Source organism: Myotis yumanensis, unplaced genomic scaffold (assembly GCF_028538775.1).
Source record: "Myotis yumanensis isolate MYYU_CA2020_CCGP unplaced genomic scaffold, mMyoYum1.0.hap1 SCAF_5, whole genome shotgun sequence".
In the NCBI taxonomy this organism is placed as follows: domain Eukaryota; kingdom Metazoa; phylum Chordata; class Mammalia; order Chiroptera; family Vespertilionidae; genus Myotis; species Myotis yumanensis.
In genome coordinates, this window is record NW_027223756.1 from 86,117,738 (window position 1) to 86,137,926 (window position 20,189).

General features: G+C 39.2%; 1 protein-coding gene across 1 annotated transcript in view; it reads left to right on the forward strand.

The window, feature by feature from the left end:
- Positions 1-19,864, forward strand: part of LOC139010996 (adhesion G protein-coupled receptor E2-like) — a 42,403-nt gene extending 22,539 nt beyond the window's left edge. Inside the window, exons 15-21 of the mRNA XM_070416136.1 lie at positions 10,302-10,499; positions 10,775-11,010; positions 13,441-13,507; positions 13,902-13,993; positions 15,757-15,925; positions 16,009-16,119; positions 18,642-19,864. Coding sequence (XP_070272237.1) covers positions 10,302-10,499; positions 10,775-11,010; positions 13,441-13,507; positions 13,902-13,993; positions 15,757-15,925; positions 16,009-16,119; positions 18,642-18,662 — 894 coding nt within the window. The 3' untranslated portion in view covers positions 18,663-19,864. The remainder of the gene's footprint in view (positions 1-10,301; positions 10,500-10,774; positions 11,011-13,440; positions 13,508-13,901; positions 13,994-15,756; positions 15,926-16,008; positions 16,120-18,641) is intronic.
- Positions 19,865-20,189: the final 325 nt, after the last annotated feature.

The following is a 20,189-nucleotide window of genomic DNA, read 5'->3' on the forward strand; positions in this document are numbered from 1 at the left end:
GAATCGCAATTTTGAGGGCTTGCCATAAATTTGTGCAGAGCCTCACGAAAACTAATGAGACCCTCGATGCTACGATAAAGAAATTAGAAAGTAAGCATACACGGACTGAAATAAAGAATATTATACCCAATAGCAGACCAGAGGAGTACAATAATCAAACCAAAGATTCGACAAAAAACACCCAATTGGAAAAGCAAAATGAAAAAAGAATCCGAAAGTGTGAAGATAGTGTAAGGAGCCTCTGGGACAGCTTTAAGCGGTCTAATATCAGAGTCATTGGAGTGCCAGAAGATGAGAGACAGCAAGATATTGAAAACCTATTTCAAGAAATAATGGCAGAAAACTTCCCCCACCTGGTGAAAGAAATGGACTTACAGGTCCAAGAAGCGCAGAGAACCCCAAACAAAAGGAATCCAAAGAGGACCACACCAAGACACATCATCATTAAAATGCCAAGAGCAAAAGACAAAGAGAAAATCTTAAAAGCAGCAAGAGAAAGAGGCTCAATTACCTACAAGGGAATACCCATACGACTGTCAGCTGATTTCTCAACAGAAACTTTGCAGGCCAGAAGGGAATGGCAAGAAATATTCAAAGTGCTGAATACCAAGAACCTACAACCAAGATTACTTTATCCAGCAAAGCTATCATTCAGAATTGAAGGTCAGATAAAGAGCTTCACAGATAAGGAAAAGCTAAAGGAGTTCATCACCGCCAAACCAGTATTATATGAAATGCTGAAAGGTATCCTTTAAGAAGAGGAAGAAGAAGAAAAAGGTAAAGATACAAATTATGAACAACAAACATGCATCTATCAACAAATGAATCTAAGAATCAAGTGAATAAATAACCTGATGTACAGAATGAACTGGTGATTATAATAGAATCAGGGTCATAGAAAGGGAATAGACTGACTATTCTTGGGGGAAAAAGGGGTGTGGGAGATGCGGGAAGTGACTGGACAAAAATCATGCACCTATGGATGAACACAGTGGGTGGGGAGTGAGCTGGAAGGAGGGGAGTTATGGGGGGAAAAAAGAGGAACAAATGTAATAATCTGAACAATAAAGATTTAATTAAAAAAAAAAAAAAACACCATGGAAAGTTTCAACAGCAGACTAGAAGAAGCAGAGGACCGAATTAGTGAGTTAGAAGATAAGGCAGAGAAACAATCTCAATCTGAACGGCAACTGGAAAAAAAAATTAAAAAACAGGAGGAGACTAAGGGAGCTTCAAGACAACATGAAACGAAGTAACATACGCATAATAGGGCTGCAAAAAGGACGAGAAGAGCAGCAAGGATTAGAAAATCTATTTGAAGAAATAATGACAGAAAACTTCCCAGATATGGGGAAGAAAAAAGTTACACAAGTACAGAGAGTCCCAGGCAAGATGAACCCCAAAAGACCGACACCAAGACACGTCATAATAACGATGGCAAATGTACAAGACAAAGAGAGAATCTTAAAGGCTGCAAGAGGGAAACAGAGAGTTACCTACAAAGGATCCCCATCAGATTATCAAACGATTTCTCAACAGAAACACATCAGGCCAGAAAAGAATGGACAGAAATTTACAAAGTGATGCAAAGCAAAGGAATGAATCCAAGAATACTCTATCCAGCAAGGCTATCATTCAAAATTGAAGGGGAAATAAGAAGCTTCACAGACAAAAAATGACTAAGGGAGTTTATCACCACCAAGCCAGCAATACAAGAAATGCTGAAGGGACTGGTGTAAAAAGAAGAAATAAAAAGCCCAGAAAGAAAACAGCCACAAAAAAATAGAAATGGCTACAAACAAGTACCTTTCAATAATAACTTTAAACGTAAATGGACTAAATGGCCCAATCAAAAGACATCAAGTGGCTGAATGGATAAAAAAACATGACCTTTACATTTGCTGTCTACAAGAGACCCACCTCATTAGAAGGGACTCACATAGACTGAAAGTGAAGGGATGGAAAAATATCTTTCAGGCAAATGGAAAGGAAAAGAAAGCTGGGGTAGCAATACTTATATCGGACAAAATAGACCTCAAAGTGAAGGACATAACAAGAGATAAGGAAGGCCACTTCATAATACTAAAGGGATCAATACAAGAAGATATAACCCTGATAAACATATATGCACCCAATGCAGGAGCACCCACATACATAAGAAAACTCCTGGAAGATATCAAGAGAGAGATTGACAACAATACAATCATAGTAGGGGACTTTAATACACCACTGACATCACTGGATAAATCCACTAGACAAAAACTCAGCAAAGAAACAGCAATCCTAAATGACTCACTAGATCAGATGGACTTAATAGACATCTTCAGAACACTTCACCCCAAAGCCACAAAATATACGTTCTTCTCAAGTGCTCATGGGACATATTCAAAAATAGACCACATATTGGGTCACAAACAAAGTCTCCCCAAATTCAAGAAGATTGAAATCATACCAAGCATCTTCTCAGACCACAAAGGCATAATATTAGAAATAAACTACAATAAAAACAACTCAAAATACTCAAACACTTGGAAGCTGAATAGCATGTTATTAAATATTGATTGGGTTACCAATGAGATCAAAGAAGAAATTAAAAACATCCTGGACACTAATGACAATGAAAACACAACAATCCAAAACCTTTGGGACACAATGAAAGCAGTCCTGAGAGGGAAGTTTATAGCTCTACAGGCCTATCTCAAAAAATAAGAAAAAATGGTAGTAAATCATCTAAACCTACAGCTCAAAGAATTAGAAAGAGGGCAACAAGAAAGCCCCAGAGTGAGCAGAAGGAAGGAGATAATAAAGATTAGAGCAGAAATAAATGACATAGAGACCAAAAAAACAATACAAAAAATCAATGAAACCAAGAGCTGGTTCATTGAAAGGATAAACAAGTTTGACAAACCTCTAGCCAGGCTCACCAAGAAGCAGAGAGAGAGGACCCAAATAAACAAAATCAGACATGATAGAGGCGAAATAACAACAGACCCCACAGAAATACAAATGATTGTTAGAAAATACTATGAACAACTTTACTCCAACAAACTAGACAACCTGGAGGAAATGGACATATTTCTAGAAAAATACAACATTCCAAAACTTAATCAGAAAGAATCTAAAAATCTCAATAGGCCAATAACTATGGAAGAAATTGAAGCAGTTATCAAAAAGCTTCCAGCAAACAAAAGCCCAGGACCAGACGGCTTCTCAGGGGAGTTTTACCAAACATTCAAGGAAAAACTAAAACCTATCCTCCTTAGACTACTACAAAAAATCCAAGAGGAAGGAACACTTCCAAGCTCATTCTAAGAAGCCAGCATCACCCTAATACCAAAACCAGGTAAAGACAACACAATGAAAGAGAATTACAGGCCAATATACCTCATGAACATAGATGCCAAAATACTCAACAAAATCTTAGCAAATCGGATCCAGCAGTACATCAGAAAGATCATACACCATGACCAAGTAGGATTTATCCCAGAGATGCAAGGATGGTTCAATATGTGCAAATCAATAAACGTGATACATTACATAAACAAATTGAAGGGAAAAAAAACCACATAGTCATATCAATTGATACAGAAAAAGCATTCGACAAAATTCAACACCCATTTTTGATAAAAACTCTCAGCAAGATGGGAATAGAAGGATCATACCTCAACATAATAAAAGCCATATATGACAAACCCACAGCCAACATCATACTCAATGGACATAAACTAACACCATTTCCCCTAAAAACAGGAACAAGACAGGGATGCCCACTCTCACCACTCCTGTTCGACATAGTACTGGAAGTATTAGCCATTGCAATTAGAGAAGAAGAAGAAATAAAAGGCATCCAAATTGGAAAAGAAGAAGTAAAACTGTCCTTATTTGCAGATGACATGATATTATACTTAAAAAACCCTAAAGACTCCATCAAAAAACTATTAGACTTAATAAAAGAATTCGGCAATGTAGCAGGATACAGAATTAATGCCAAAAAATCTATGGCATTTCTATACACCAATAGTGAACTTGCAGAAAGAGAGACTAAAAAAGCAATCCCATTTACCATCACACCAAAAAAATTAAGCTACCTAGGAATAAACTTAACTAAAGAGGTAAAAGACCTCTACTCAGAAAACTACAGGACGTTGAAAAAAGAGATAGAGGAAGACATAAAGAGATGGAAGAACATACCATGTTCTTAGATTGGTAGAATCAACATCAGTAAAATGTCCATACTACCCAAAGCAATCTATAAATTCAATGCACTTCCCATTAAAGTACCAATGGCATATTTCACAGTCCTAGAATGAACTCTCCAAAAATTCATCTGGAATAAAAAATGACCACCAATAGCTGCAGCGAACCTGAGAAAGAACAAAGTAGGTGGGATCTCAATACCAGATATCAAGCTGTATTACAAAGCCACTGTTCTCAAAACTGCCTGGTACTGGCACAAGAACAGACATATAGATCAATGGAATAGAATAGAGAGCCCAGAAATCAGCCCCAACCAATACGTTCAATTAATATTGGACAAAGGAGGCAAGAACATACAATGGAGTCAAGATAGTCTCTTCAATAAATGGTGTTGGGAAAATTGGACAGATACATGCAAGAAAATGAAACTAGACCACCAACTTACACCATACACAAAAATAAACTCAAAATGGATAAAGGCCTTAAATATACGAAGGGAAACCATAAAAATACTAGAAGAATCCAAAGGCAACAAAATCTCAGACTTATGCCGAAGCAATTTCTTCACCGATACTGATCCTAGGGCATTGGAAACTAAAGAGAAAATAAACAAATGGGACTACATCAAAATAAAAAGTTTCTGCACAGCAAAAGAAACCATCAACAAAACAACAAGAAAGCCCACTACATGGGAGAACATATTTGCCAACAGTATATCTGATAAGGGCCTAATCTCCAACATTTATAGGGAACTCATACAACTTAACAAAAGGAAGATAAACAATCCAATCAAAAAATGGGCAAAGGACCTAAATAGACACCTTTCAAAAGAGGACATTCAGAAAGCCAAGAGACATATGAAAACATGCTCAAAGTCGCTAATCATCCGAGAGATGCAAATCAAAACAACAATGAGGTATCATCTCACACCTGTCAGAATGGCTATCATCAACAAATCAACAAACGACAAGTGCTGGAGAGGATGTGGAGAAAAAGGAACACTTGTGCACTGCTGGTGGGAATGCAGACTGGTGCAGCCACTATGGAAGACAGTATGGAGTTTCCTCAAAAAACTGGAAATGGAACTCCCATTTGACCCTGTGATCCCACTTCTAGGAATATATCCCAAGAAACCAGAAACACCAATCAGAAAGGATATGTGCACCCCTATGTTCATAGGAGCACAATTCACCATAGCTAAGATCTGGAAACAGCCTAAGTGCCCATCAGTAGACTAATGGATTAGAAAACCGTGGTACATCTACACGATGGAATACTATGCTGCTGTAAAAAAGAAGGAACTCTTACCATTTGCAACAGCATGGATGGAACTGGAGAGCATTATGCTAAGTGAAATAAGCCAGTCAATGAAGGAAAAATGCCACATGATCTCACTCATTCATGGATAATAGAGACCATTATAAACTTTTGAACAATAATAGATACAGAGGCAGAGTTGCCTCGAACAGACTGTTAACCTACAGCAGGAAGGCCGGAGAGGGTGGGGGGCTGGAGGGGGGGGGGGGGTAAGAGATCAACCAAAGGACTTGTATGCATGCATATAAGCATAACCAATGGACATAAGACACTCGGGGGTAGGGGAGGCCAGGGGATTGTCAAGGGCGGGGGAAAAAAAAGGAGACATATGTAATACTCTTTGTAATAATTTAAGCAATAAAAAAAATTATAAAAAATAATTAAAATTAAAATTAAAAAAAAGACTACTCACAGGGTATCAGTATTGCTCACTGGAAGCCAGTAGGAGAATTGCCCTCACATTAAAGCACCCTCAAACTTTGAATCAGGTAAGGGCTCATTTGATTAGATCTGGCCCACACATGATAAATCCCTCTCTTTAAGTTAGTTGATTGTGGACCTGCAAAATGCCTTCAAAGGAGCACCTATATGGCATTTGACTGAAAACCTGGAGGCATTTATATGTACACATGCTGGTGGGGTTATGATTGCCAAATTAAAATTCTGCCACCATGGGGGGTTTTCAGGACAGGGGCTATCAGGGGCTTCAGAAAGGAAGATTTGGTGATGACAAAGTTCAGAGGTACCAGGGGATCCAGTGAGTACAGGTGAGTCAGTAGCCATGTGTGCCTCCTTTCCTGTCCAGTTGATCTGGTTACTTCTCTGGTTCACCAGAGAAACTTGCTCAGATAACTTCAGGTAATGGGGCATTGACAAATAAATGTGGCACCCACATGAAAAGGATAATAGCCAAGTGGCCAGATCTCATAGAAGCCTCCAGAAGTGTGAACAACACTCCAAGACCATGATTCCTCTGGCCACGTTGCTAGGTAACATGATATTCATACTTTTATTTACATACTGTTTTACATTTATTTTATTTTTTTATAATTTAAATCTTTATTGTTCAGATTATTACATTTGTTCCTCTTTTTTCCCCCCATAACTCCCCTCCACCCAGTTCCTACCCCAACCTCCACCCTCACTCCCCACCCACTGTCCTCATCCATAGGTGCACGATTTTTGTCCAGTCTCTTACCACATCCCCCACACCCCTTCCCCCCCCACCCAAGAACAGTCAGTCCATTCCCTTTCTATGCCCCTGATTCTATTATAATCACCAGTTCATTTTGTTCATCAGATTATTTATTCACTTGATTTTTAGATTCCCTTGTTTATAGATGTGTATTTGTTGTTCATAATTTGTATCTTTACCTTTTTCTTCTTCTTCCTCTTCTTAAAGGATACCTTTCAGCATTTCATATAATACTGGTTTGGTGGTGATGAACTCCTTTAGCTTTTCCTTATCTGTGAAGCTCTTTATCTGATCTTCAATTCTGAATGATAGCTTTGCTGGATAAAGTAATCTTGGTTGTAGGTTCTTGGCATTCATCACTTTGAATATTTCTTGCCACTCCCTTCTGGCCTGCAAAGTTTCTGTTGAGAAATCAGCTGACAGTCGTATGGGTATTCCCTTGTAGGTAACTGACTTCCTTTCTCTTGCTGCTTTTAAGAGTCTCTCTTTGTCTTTTGCTCTTGGCATTTTAATTATGATGTGTCTTGGTGTGGTCCTCTTTGGATTCCTTTTGTTTGGGGTTCTCTGCGCTTCCTGGACTTGTAAGTCTATTTCTTTCACCAGGTAGGGGAAGTTTTCTGTCATTATTTCTTCAAATAGGTTTTCAATATCTTGCTCTCTCTCTTCTTCTGGCACCCATATAATTCGGATGTTGGTATGCTTGAAGCTGTCCCAAAGACTCCTTACACTATCTTCATATTTTTGGATTCTTTTTTCATTTTGCTTTTCCGGTTGGGTGTTTTTTGCTTCTACATATTTCAAATCTTTGACTTGATTCTTGCGCTCCTCTGATCTGTTGTTGGGTGTCTGTATAATATTCTTTATTTCAGTCAGTGTATGCTTAATTTCCAGTTGGTCCTTTATCATAACCTCGAGGGTCTGACTAGATTTCTTGAGGATATCACTACATTTATCGGCGGTCTCACCAGTCTTTTTGACGGTCTTACTAAATTTATCGGCGGCTTCTAGAAAGTTCTTGAAAAACCTTAAAAGTGTGGTTTTGAACTCTATATCCAGTAGTTTGCTTTCCTCCAGTTCTGTCATTTGTGTCCTTTTTCTTTGTCTCTGCATTTTTTGTGCTTCCCTGTGTTGATAAAGTGGTTTTCTGTGCTAAGTTTTCTCTAGAGCCCAGTGGTTCAGCTTCCCCAATTACCTGAGGAGGACACTCTTGGTGCACCCCCTTGTGGTCTTTGTGCACAGTCTTGTTGTAGTTAAGCCTTGATTGTTGTAAGTAACACTGAAAGGGATTGACCTCCTGGCCAATTGGCTGTGAGAATCAGCTGTGTCTGCAGTGGGAGAACTTCTGTGCTGGAGACTCCCCTCCGGGGCAAGACTTGCTTCATTGGGGCTTTGGTGCTCATCGAGTCTGCCCCCTGAGTGTGTCTTTTATGGATCCGAGGAGCTGCACACTGGATGGTCCCACTCTTACCACTGGGTACACTGGCTCCTGATTCTCTAGGGAGGTGCTAATCTAGCCTTTGCCTGAGGCTATCCAGCAAAAGCCTCTGTGCAGGGCTTGGGCGGGGCGGGTCCCACGGGATCAACAGGGCGGGGCTAGCAGTTATGGCTGCCGTCAGAGGCCCCGCTTTCTCAGTGTCCCGGCAATTGCTGCAAGCACCTCCGAGAGAAAGCTGCCCTCGAGTTCCGACCAATGCCAGACAGTTACGCTTCTCCCATATGAGTCTGGGTCCCCAGAGACTCGCCCGGAACTGGAGCTCAGAGCTTGAGACTCCCTCCTGATTAAAAAAGACAATCACGCCCTCAGCCGCCAGCCTGCTCCGCATGTGCCTCTGTACCTTAGTATTTTACTTCCGCACTGCACCTCCTCTGAGTCTCGGTATGCTTTTCTCTTTCCTTCTAGTTGTAGAATTTCCACTCAGCCAGCTTTCCTGTGGTTCTTGATGATGTCCGTTCCATCTTTTAGTTGTATTTTTAAGTGGCTGTGCGAGGCAGCAAACTCCAGTGTTTACCTATGCCGCCATCTTGGTTTTCTCAACAATGTATGTTTTTCTGTTTTACATTTATTGAAGACTTAAAGTATTTACATTTCAAATTCAAACAGAATGAGAAACCACTTAGTTCCTCTTGCCTCAACCAAAATTGTTAGTTTCTCCTGCATTTTTCTTTGGATATTTTATACATAAAGTTCAGCAAAAGTAGGTCTATAGTTGTTTGTATGGAAAATAATATAATAACTAGCAAATAATAGTACAAGAATAAACTCTGTTTTTCACATACTCACAACTGTAAACCTACTTTTGCCTCACCCTGTATAAAAATAATGCATGTATTGGTTCTTTGGTTTTTCTCTTCTCAAAGACTTGGTGGAGTGTGTGTGTGTGTTTCACTGTTGTGCAAATTGTGTTTTATTTATTGCATCTAAAAGAATTTTCTATCCCGGCCTACAAAGAGACACTTCATTATTTTAATTGCCACAAAGCATTTCATTTTGTGAATGCTTTGTAAATTACACATCAAGACCTCTTATAGTGGGGTTTTCTTTTGATCATTTGCTAATAAATAATGTTGCAATTGTTTACACACACTTCCTTCTTCTCACATGATAATCTATAAGCTTAGTCATGCCCAAAAGTCTAAAGAAAAATAAACCCTATGCCTGGCCCATGTGGCTCAGTTGTTTGGGCATTGTCCAGTGCACAAAAAGTTGCTGGTTCGATTCCCAATCAGGGCACATGCCTGGGGCTCTATTTCCATGGGATTGTGAAAGAGGCAACTGATGTTTCCTCTCATATCAATGTTTCTCTCTTTATCACTCTCTCCCTTCCTCTCTCTCTAAAAATCAATAAATATACTTTATTTTATGTTTTTATTGATTTCAGAGAGGAAAGGAGAGGGAGATAGAAACATCAATGATGAGAGAGAATCATCAATCACCTGCCTTCTGCACACCTCCCTACTGGGGATTGAGCCCACACCCCATACATGTGCCCTGACCAGGAATCAAACCCATATCTCCTGGTTCATGGGTCAACACTCAATCACTGAGCCACACCAGCTAGGAAATTTTTCTTCAGTGACATTCTTTTGTTGTTGTTAATCCTCACCTGAAGCTATTTTTCCATTTTAAGAGAGAGTGGAAGGGAGAGAGAGACAGAGAGAGAGAAAGAAATATCAATGTGAGAGAGACACATTGACTGGCTGCCTTTTCACACCTGACCAGGGGTAGGAATCGAGCCTGCAACTGAGGTACGTGCCCTTGACCAGAATCAAACCTGGGACCCTTCAGTCCACAGGCCAATGCTCTTTCCACTGAGCCAAACTGACTAGGGCAAAAATATTTTAAAATAAATCAACCCTTTGAATTCCAGGACTTGATCTTGAGTAAGGTCTCTTCTATCCCTCAATTCTTCCAGGGTCTGAATTAATCCATTTAGAACCCATAAAACTCTAGATTACCCACAAACATCACAAATTTAGATGGCTCCTCCATTCCTGATTTTGTTACACTAAAAAATAAAACTAAATATGGTGGAAGAGTCATTAACCCAGCCCAGGAAAGTATAACTGATATCCCCTCTTTGCTGGGTTCCAGGATGATGATCCTGCCCTGGCTGTGATCACCTACCTGGGGCTGAGCCTCTCTCTGCTGTGCCTCTTCCTGGCGGCCCTCACCTTCCTGCTCTGCAAAGCCATCCAGAACACCTGCACCTCACTCCACCTGCATCTCTCGCTCTGCCTCTTCCTGGCCCACCTGCTCTTCCTCACGGCCATCGACAAAACTGAGAACAAGGTACTGACACTGTCTCAAAGGACATCTGTCTTCCCTGTGGGATGTGGAGTTCATGACGCCATGCTGCATTGAACATCTTAATATAATGGCCTTGTGTTTTAGGAATGTCACAGGGGTGAGTAGCCAATTTCACAATGACTGACCCAACTAGAAGACACCCCCTTTTTTGACATTTCCTTCATATACATCAGAGTTCCCCAAAAAAGTATAGGAGAGGTCCTGGGTCCACACTTCACCATGACAATCCCACCTGGTGACTCTCACTCCTCCCCCAGGTGCTGTGCGCCATCATCGCCGGTGCCTTACACTATCTCTACCTGGCCTCCTTCACCTGGATGCTGCTGGAGGGCCTGCACCTCTTCCTCACTGCACGCAACCTGACGGTGGTCAACTACTCCAGCATGAGCAGGTTCATGAAGAAGTTCATGCTCCCTGTGGGCTATGGTGTCCCAGCTGTGATTGTGGTCATTTCCACAGCTTCCAGGCCTCACCTTTATGGAACACCTGCCCGGTAAATTAAAGTTTCCACTGTCCTCATCTTCTCCACATGGTCAGCAGAGAACCAATGTAGCACTTTTATCTCACTAGAATATGATAGGTATAGGAAAACAGTAATAACGACCCAAAGACATCTTCCTGGTTCCATGATATATTCCTTGAAGTGACTGTTATTAGGAACTTAAAATTTCATTGTTTCAAATGTTAATTATAGTATGTTAATAATTATATGTTTATATAATATTAATTGTGCATTACATTCATTACTTATACTTTTATAATAATGAAATCAATCATAAATTAATACATGGTTAAAATAAATAAGCTGATTTTTATCTTTTCAATTTAATTATTTTAAATATTAATTATAATTATATTAAAGATTAGGTTACATTTAAAACTATTGTACATGATTTTAATCCTATCTTATATATCAGTAAATGTATTTTAATATAATACTCATTGCATTAACTGAGGGGACTGTTTTAAATATTCTAGGAAGCAAAATGAAAATGAAGGGATGGCATTGGTTGGTGTAACCTACTTCTCTCCTTAATTAAAAAAAAAGAGGGAGAGAAAAAAAATGGGGAGGGAGGATTATTAAATGATGAAATTGTGATGACCAGAGCTAAGATTTAGAAATAATTTTGGATATGAAATCTATATTCCAAATATTTTTTATGTATCAGCTCAAGTCATCCTCCCAACAACCCGCTGAGGTAGAATGGTATTATAAGAGTTTTGCAGGTGAAGAAATTGAGGTACAGAGATTTCTGACATGGTCCAAATCACACAGATGGTTGGTGGCAGAACTGGGATCAAATACAGACCATCTGGCATTTACAACATACTCCTATGTTGAAATAATTAATGTTCACCAACATCGGAGTAGCCCTGGTCAGATGGCCTTCCTATATAGCTTGCATAAAAGTCAGCAAACTGTAAAGGGCTGCAACTGTGCGGACCATGTACTCTCTGTTGCAATGACTCACCTCTGTCCTTGTAGCACAAGAGCTGCCATAGACAATATGCAAGAGAATGAGTGCAATTGTGTTCCCGTAAAGCACATTTACAAAATCAGGTGGCGACCCCATTTGACCCACAGGCTGCAGTTTACCAGCATTGTCTTAGTAGTGTTGGCTTTGAGTCTTCTGGTGGGTCCAGCTAATTTCATGGTACTCACACTTCCCAACTCATTCACAAGTATCTCACATGGGGTCATTTCCAGTTCTATCATTTCTATCAGTGTGGCCTTGATGTACTATGTTTCCTTAAGCATTAGATGCCAACCTGTGGTCACTGGAGTCTCAGTGTTGTCATGAGGAATAAATTATGTAATGCACAAGAGCCCTACCTTAGTATTATTATCAGGTTACTGTCATCATCTTTTTTTACTATCATCTTGCATGTCCCCAATTTTTTCACTTTCTATACACCATCCATTCATATCTCGGAATAAACACAATCAATTCCCTCAGGGAACCCTTCCCAACTACCTGAATCTCCTATACCACCGACTAGGCAAGCTGTCTAATATGTGTTCTCATAGCTCCTCACACTTGACCAGAAAACTCATCATCTTGATTGTTTCTATTGTCTAACTCAGGGGTCCTCAAACTACGGCCCGCAGGCCACATGCAAATACAAATATTGTATTTGTTCCCATTTTGTTTTTTTTACTTCAAAATAAGATATGTGCAGTATGCATAGGAATTTGTTCATAGTTTTTCTTTTAAACTATAGTCCAGCCCTCCAATGGTCTGAGGGACAGTGAACTGGCCCCCTGTTTAAAAAGTTTGAGGGAGCTCCAGTGGTGCAATCCGTTAGTGTGTGGTACTTATAAAAAATTTGAGGACCCCTGGTCTAATTAGTGACCTTCCCTGAGGACTGAGACCAGACTACCTCCATTGCAGTTGGGTCTTCAGGTCAAGCAGAGGTCCTGACACAGAGGAGATACAATATTTGTCCAATAAACCATAACTTAATTTACTTATTGATATTTATCTTTTCATTTAAAAATGTATATTTTCTTCTGCCAGGATACCTGACAGACATTTTCAAAATAAATTTATCTTTTCAAAAACATTATTATGGCATGATTGATTTATACAATGTTATACATAGTTAAGGTATGTAACCTGATGAGTTTGAACTTAAGTATAGAACCAGGACGAGCACCACCATCAAAGGCATATACAAAGTTTCAGTTATGAAAGAGTAATAAGATAAGATCTATTAGAGTATAGGGAATAATTAACAATATTGTATTGTATACTTAAAACTTAGTAAGAGGATATATCTAAGCTTAAATGTTCTTATAAAAAAAGAAAGAAAAAATATTAGCAATAGGAGGAAGAAACTATGGGTGGTGAAGGATATGTCTACCAAGTCTTTATCCACAAAGGCAAATAGATTCTTCAGTCTCTTTCCATCTCTCTTTCAGATGCTGGCTCAGCACACAAAAGGGATTTATATGGACCTTCCTTGGCCCCGTCTGCACCATCTTCTCTGTGAGTAAAGGATGACATGAGAGCATGCTTCCTGCCCAGCTGAGGGTCTATCGAAGAGCAGGTGTATAAGGGCGGTTACAGGCAGGATGAGAAATCCTTAAAGTTTGCGCAGGACTGAGGAGGCTTACAAGAGGCAAAATTTCTCTTTTAAAACCAGGATAAAGGGATTTCCTCTCACTTTCAGTGCTAAAATGTGGAGATTGCCATGAAAACTGGGACAAGTTGATCACCCCAGTTACAGCACAAGCATAAGCCTGTGTTACTAGATGGTCCCTTTTTCTATGACTGCTATGAAATATAAACGTGTCTTACCTGCTGAGATAGGTGTTGGATGAGCCAGGAGGGAAGGTGTACAGATGGAATATATTCAATATGCCTTATGGGGTTTCTGCAGATTAACTTGGCTTTCTTTCTGATGACCTTCTGGATTCTGAAAACCAAGCTCTCCTCACTCAACAGGGATGTGTCCACCCTCCAGAACACGAGGTGAGAGGGGTCGGAGATGCACACCGCCCCATACAAAGCATGGTCCAGGAGCAATACCCTATGGTTCCAAGCTCCTGGTGTCCTTTCACGGGGATTCTGAGGGGTCAGGAGAGAGGTGCAGCCACCCTCTCTGGAAACCAGCTCAGGTAGTGTGGTTTGCTACTGAAACCCAAGTCAAAAATATTTTGTTTCTCCATAACTCGAGCATGAAATTATCTCAGCTACAGAGAAAATTGACTTTGTTCTCTTAAACATGAATTACTTCCATGGTCCTATGAAAAAGGTCTCAGAACATTTTTATCTTTATAGAACACTTAGGAAATCACATAACTGCTCCCAGAACCCAGCATGCACATTCATGCCCACACCTTCATGGATGCTCTTCCCTCTGCCCTCTCCACTCTTACACCTGGAGAAAATCAGGTTCTTTCTCCACATATCACATCTTGTGAAAGGCTAGGGGCATCCTTTGCTTTCCTAAACTTAGCACAGAATGAATGGCCTCTATTCTAGGCAAATCATGCTCACACTCAGTTCATGGAGAGTGAAAAAATAGGAATAGTTTTGGGTGGGACCTGGGCCGAGGTACCTCACACATAATAAATATTATGTGACTGTTTTCATCTTTCCATGAGACTATAAGGTTTGTGAAAACAGAAATTATCTTTGTTATTTTTAATACCCAAGACCCAGCACAGAGAATCAGGTACACAGAACGTCTCCAGTAATGCCAATTGAAGGAAATTAGGGACATTCATGAAACATCATGATCTTTTTGAAACCCACATTATGAATTATCACTACAGCGGAACCTCGGTTCTTGAACTTAATTCATTCTGAAAGGCTGTTCGAGAAGCGGTGTTGGAAAACAAAATTATTTTTTCCCATTAGAAATAATGTAAACTGAATTAATTTGTTCCAGACCCCTCAAATGGTTCCGTTTTAACCTTTCCTGTATACAGTACATGTCTAATGTACTGTTTAATCTACGAACAAACACTTCTTTTCTTAAATTCATCGAACCACTCCCTGCTAGCCTTAAACTAATCACTTTCAGCACTCGTTCAAGGGTATCTTTCTAGAGGTCAGTATGCAGCATCTTCACTTTTTCACGTATCATTGCCTCTGAAATGCTGTCACTGGCTAACTGCTTTTCATTTATCCAACTCAATAACAATTTTTCTACCTCTTCAATTGCCTTTATTGTTTCATGAGCACTTTCACGCCCTTACCAACATCAGCACTCTTGATAGCCTCTTCATGTTTTAAAAGTGTGTTAGTCGTCCATTTCACCAGCAACAAACGTAAATTAATTAATTAATTAATTAATTAATAATAAATAAAATATTCACAGCACAATTTCCTGAGATGTTAACAAGGCACGGTTTAGCTGTAAACTGACTCGAATTGGCATGTTTTCTCCTTTGTTTGTGGCCTGAGAGACACTTTTTGTCATAATCATGTATCAGCAGGAAAATGGTTATTAGGTCGAGAACTGAAGTTAACCAAGACATTTTTTCCATTAACAACTTGATTGAGGACCAAATTGTTCGAGATGGGAGATGTTCAAGAACTGAAGTTTGTACTTCAGTCGAAGTCAAAATGACATGATAAACTCTGATAGCATTTCTGTTCAGAGGATCATTGAGAGCAGTTATCAAAGTTGATCACAATTCAGCCATGCATCCCTGGGGTACAGATAAGGGTGACCTTGATTCTGTTGTTCTGGATGCACCACGGACCTCTCTTTTCCTTCTACCCAGGATGTTGACATTTAAAGCGACAGCTCAGCTCTTCATCTTGGGCTGCACGTGGTGTCTGGGAATCTTGCAGGTGGGTCCAGCTGCTCACGCCATGGCCTATCTCTTCACCATCATCAACAGCCTGCAGGGCGTCTTCATCTTCCTGGTGTACTGTCTCCTCAGCCAGCAGGTACTATTGTCCGGCTTCCACCCAGGATTTTCCACTCTCACCCCTCTCAGTGAGCTGACTCAGAGCATGCTTTGCTTCTGTAGGTCCAGGAGCAATACCGGAAATGGTTGAAAGGGATCAGGGAATCCAAAGCCATCTCTGAGAAGTATACACTCTCCAGCAGGGCTATGTCTGAAGTCTCCAAAGACAATGTGGTAAGATCACATATTGCTCCCAGAGCACTTCACTAGCTGATCCACTTTCGTAGCTCATGCCCATCACACTGGACAACCTGACATATAGCCAGTGATGCCCTAGGATGGCTCCCACTGAGTTTACTTGTGGACCCACCCCAAGGCATTTCCATGTCAACAATGGAGGTCTTCCTCCATTCCACTCGCTGTGTTGATGTACTCACCTTGACCCTTGCCCATGATTACCTTCTCACATGTGTAGAGCACTCACTTTGTGAGACATGGTGCATGTGGTTTTTAATTTTACTTAGTGAGAAGATACAAAACATTTCCTCATAAGCAGAGAGAGAAGCTATGGTTGGTCAGCTCAACAAGCAGAAACTAATGATCTGAAGCTGTGATGCTCAAACCGCACAGTCACAGCACCAGCCTTTATCCCAACTCATTCCATGCTACCCTGTATATAAAGAACAATAAATACATGGCATATATAGTCATAAAAGTTAGTAAAATAAGTGTTAGGTTGGGTTTGAGACTTTACTTAAGAATCTACAATTGTTCCTGGAATCCCCAGTTGGCCCTGATTGCCGGCTAGACCTAGGGACCCTACCCATGCATGAATTTCATGCACCGGGCCTCTAGTTATACTATAGTCTCCTGATAGACAATCCTGTCTACAGGGACTCAATGAGTTATGCAGAAGGAAATAATAGCCAAATAGTTTCTCTAGTCCTGAATTACCTTTGAGCCCCAGACCACAATTTCCAATTGCTTACTTAACACCTTTACTTACATATCTCAGAAGCAATCCAACATGGCCATAAAAGAATTCATCATTTTTTCACCAATTTAATCCTCTTCAGGGTTTCTCATCTCTTTCAGTGACATTTCCATTCATCTCATTGCACTAGTCAGGACCTGGAAAAATCATTAATTTTATCCTCTTTCCTACCCTGTTCTACCCCAAACCAGTCCATTGCTAAATCATGTTAATATTTCCTCCTCAGTACTCATAGATCTGTCTTGTTAATACTGGCTCCATCACCTCCTCCCTAAATGCAGCTGTCATCTTTCCTTGGTTGTATTGCAAAATCCTCCTAACTGGTTTTTCTCATCTATTCTCTCCTGCACCAGTTGTTCACATAAAACTCGGTGTTACCTTCTCAAAACAAAAATTTGATATTCTACCATGTTGCATAAAAATCCCCAAAATTGTTCCCCAATTCCACGAGGATCAAGACCAAATATATAAGGGTTCCAATTTCCTCCACATCCTCACAAAAACTTGTGGTGGTTTAGTTTTTTGCTTTTGCTTTTTTTAATCCCCATCCTAAAATAGATTTTAGAGAGAGAGGGAAAGAGAGAAAAACATCAATGTAAGAGAGAAACATCGAACTGTTGTCTACCATATGTGCCCCGACCAGTGATGGAACCTGCAACCTGGGTATGAGCGCTGACTGGGAATCAAACTCAAGACCCTTCAGTGCACAGGGCGATGAGCCAAGCAACTGAACCACACTGTCTAGGGCTGGTTTTTTATACATTAGTTGGTGTACAGTGCATTAAGCTTTTGGTTTGTGTTTCCCTAATGTCTAATCATATTGAACATCTTTTCACGTGGTTATTAGCCTTTTGCATATCTTCTTTGAAGAAATAGCTATTCAAATCCTCTTGCCATTTTTAATTCAGTCATTTATCTTTTATTGATAAGTTGTAAAAATTCCACATATGTTCTGGACACAAGTCCCTTGGCAGACATATGATTTTCAATTTTTTTCTTCCATTCTTTTGATTGGTTTTTCACACTCTTGATCCAATTGGTGCATAATGTTTTTTTACTTTGTAAGAGTGAAAATTATCTATTTTTTTGTTTACTTGTGCTTTAGATATCATATTTAAAAAAGAATTGACTAACGCCCATAAGATTTATACATATTTTCTTTCAAAACATTCATAGTTTTAGTTATTATATTTAGGTATATGATTTATTTAGAATTTTTAATGGTTTGGGGTTTTTACAGTGTGACATACACATTCTTTTACATGTGGCTATCCAGTTTTCCCAACATCATTTATTGAAAAGATTGTTCTTTCCATCGGTGAATTATCCTGACATCCTTGTCCAAAGCAATTCATGATAAATATAAGGTTTTATTTTTGGACACTTAACTCTCTTCCATCATCTATCTTGATTACTATAGTTTGTAGCAAGTTTGAAATTGGGGAATTGACTCAAAAAATTTTTTCTTTTTTATCAGGATTGTTTCAGCTGTTCTGGACCTTTTTAAGTCCCATATAAATTTTACGATGTGCTTGTTAATTTCTGAGAAAAAATTAACTGAGATATTGATAAGCATCGTGTTGAATCTATAGATCAATGTAGAGGTTCTGAAATCTTAACTAGTAAGTCTTCTGATCCATGAACATGCAATACTTTTCCATTTCTTTAGGTTGTTTGACTTCTTTTGACAATCTTTCATAGTTTTCAGAGTACACGTCTTACGCTTTTTAATACAGTATCATTTTTATCCCTTCCATCTCAGGAGAATGAAATTAACAACTAAACCAGATGATCCTGTCTCCTGGAAAATGAGGAAAACACTGAACTGTCATCCTTTGGGCAAAGAATATAGAAAATACTTTTTGTATCTGTTATAAGTAACTCTTCATGGCACCATTGTGGGAGAAAAATATACAGGAAATGTTTGACATTCAGTTGCTAGAGAATTGGGGCCTTCTAGTCCACACAGCATGCTCAGCTCAATCCCAGCACAGTCAAGGAGTTATGACCCAATTCCTCAGTTGTCTTGGGTTAAGCTCTCCACTCCAACCTGTTTTTCTTCAAAAGTGTTCCTCAAGTTAAATATATATAACAAGGAAAACCATCATCAAAGGTCTACCTTATAACAACATAAAAGAGTAAAGTAATGTTCAGTTAAATACCTGTATTTGGCCTCCCTACCTACACGCCTTGACTTCTTCACTCTTCATTTCTAAAGACTTACTAATTTTTAATTTAAAAATATTTCTCTTACTCACCATGTGCTGTACACAGATCAAGACATATCCAGTTCCTGATTTCACAAAACTTATATGTAAAAAAAAAAAATGTTAGAGTAAAATCAATAGAGTTTCTACATCCTTACATTTTATGAATTTGAGTTGTGTTCAATATATATGTATTATTTCATCTAGGCAAAACCCAATCCAAAGCAACTTCACCTGGAAGAATTTCCCTATGGGTTTCCATGGACCACATTGTATAATTTGAACATATGGGAAATGCCTGTAAATGGGTATAACATTAAAAATATCCATGAGTCCATAGTGATACCTAAAAATATCAGCTAATAATTGTAAAAGATGACATAAAATTAGAAAATTATGATTTTTCAATATCAAGTAAATGGCCACTAAAACAAAATGTAAAAGGCTGTTGGAGGACAGGCTACTCCCACACTGCCAAAAAAAAACACCTCACAGATTACTGATTAACTACAAAAGCCAAATTTACAATAGGGAAATCTGACAGTCACCATATGACCTTAATGATCAGCTTAACATTGTCAATAGTGGGCAACCTAACATTATCTCCTGATAAGACATGGCTTTACAACATCCTATGTGTGTAAATAAAGAATTATTGACAAATCAGTCTAACCAAAATCTAATCCAGTGTATCAATCAAGGGTTGGGAAACTATAACATGCAGGCTAAATCCAGGCATCTGCCTGCTTTTATAAATAAACTTTTATTGGAACACATCCACAGTCATGTGTTGATGGATTTTCTATGCCTCCTTTCATACTACAATGTCAGAGTTAAGTTGTTGTGAAAGACACTGCAAAATCCCAAAGCCAAAATATTTACTCACTGGCCCATGACAGAGCTTGCTGGGACCTGTTCTTTCAGACCTGAGTATTAGTATACATAAAATACATGGAACAGAATAACAAGTTAAATAACATCATGAGGAAACAATCAGGCAAATCAAGAACATAGTGCATTCAACAAGCCAGGTGATCTGGACTCTTCTAAAGTCAGTATCATTTAAAAAGATAATATCATCTTAAAAAAGTGACTAAGTCTAT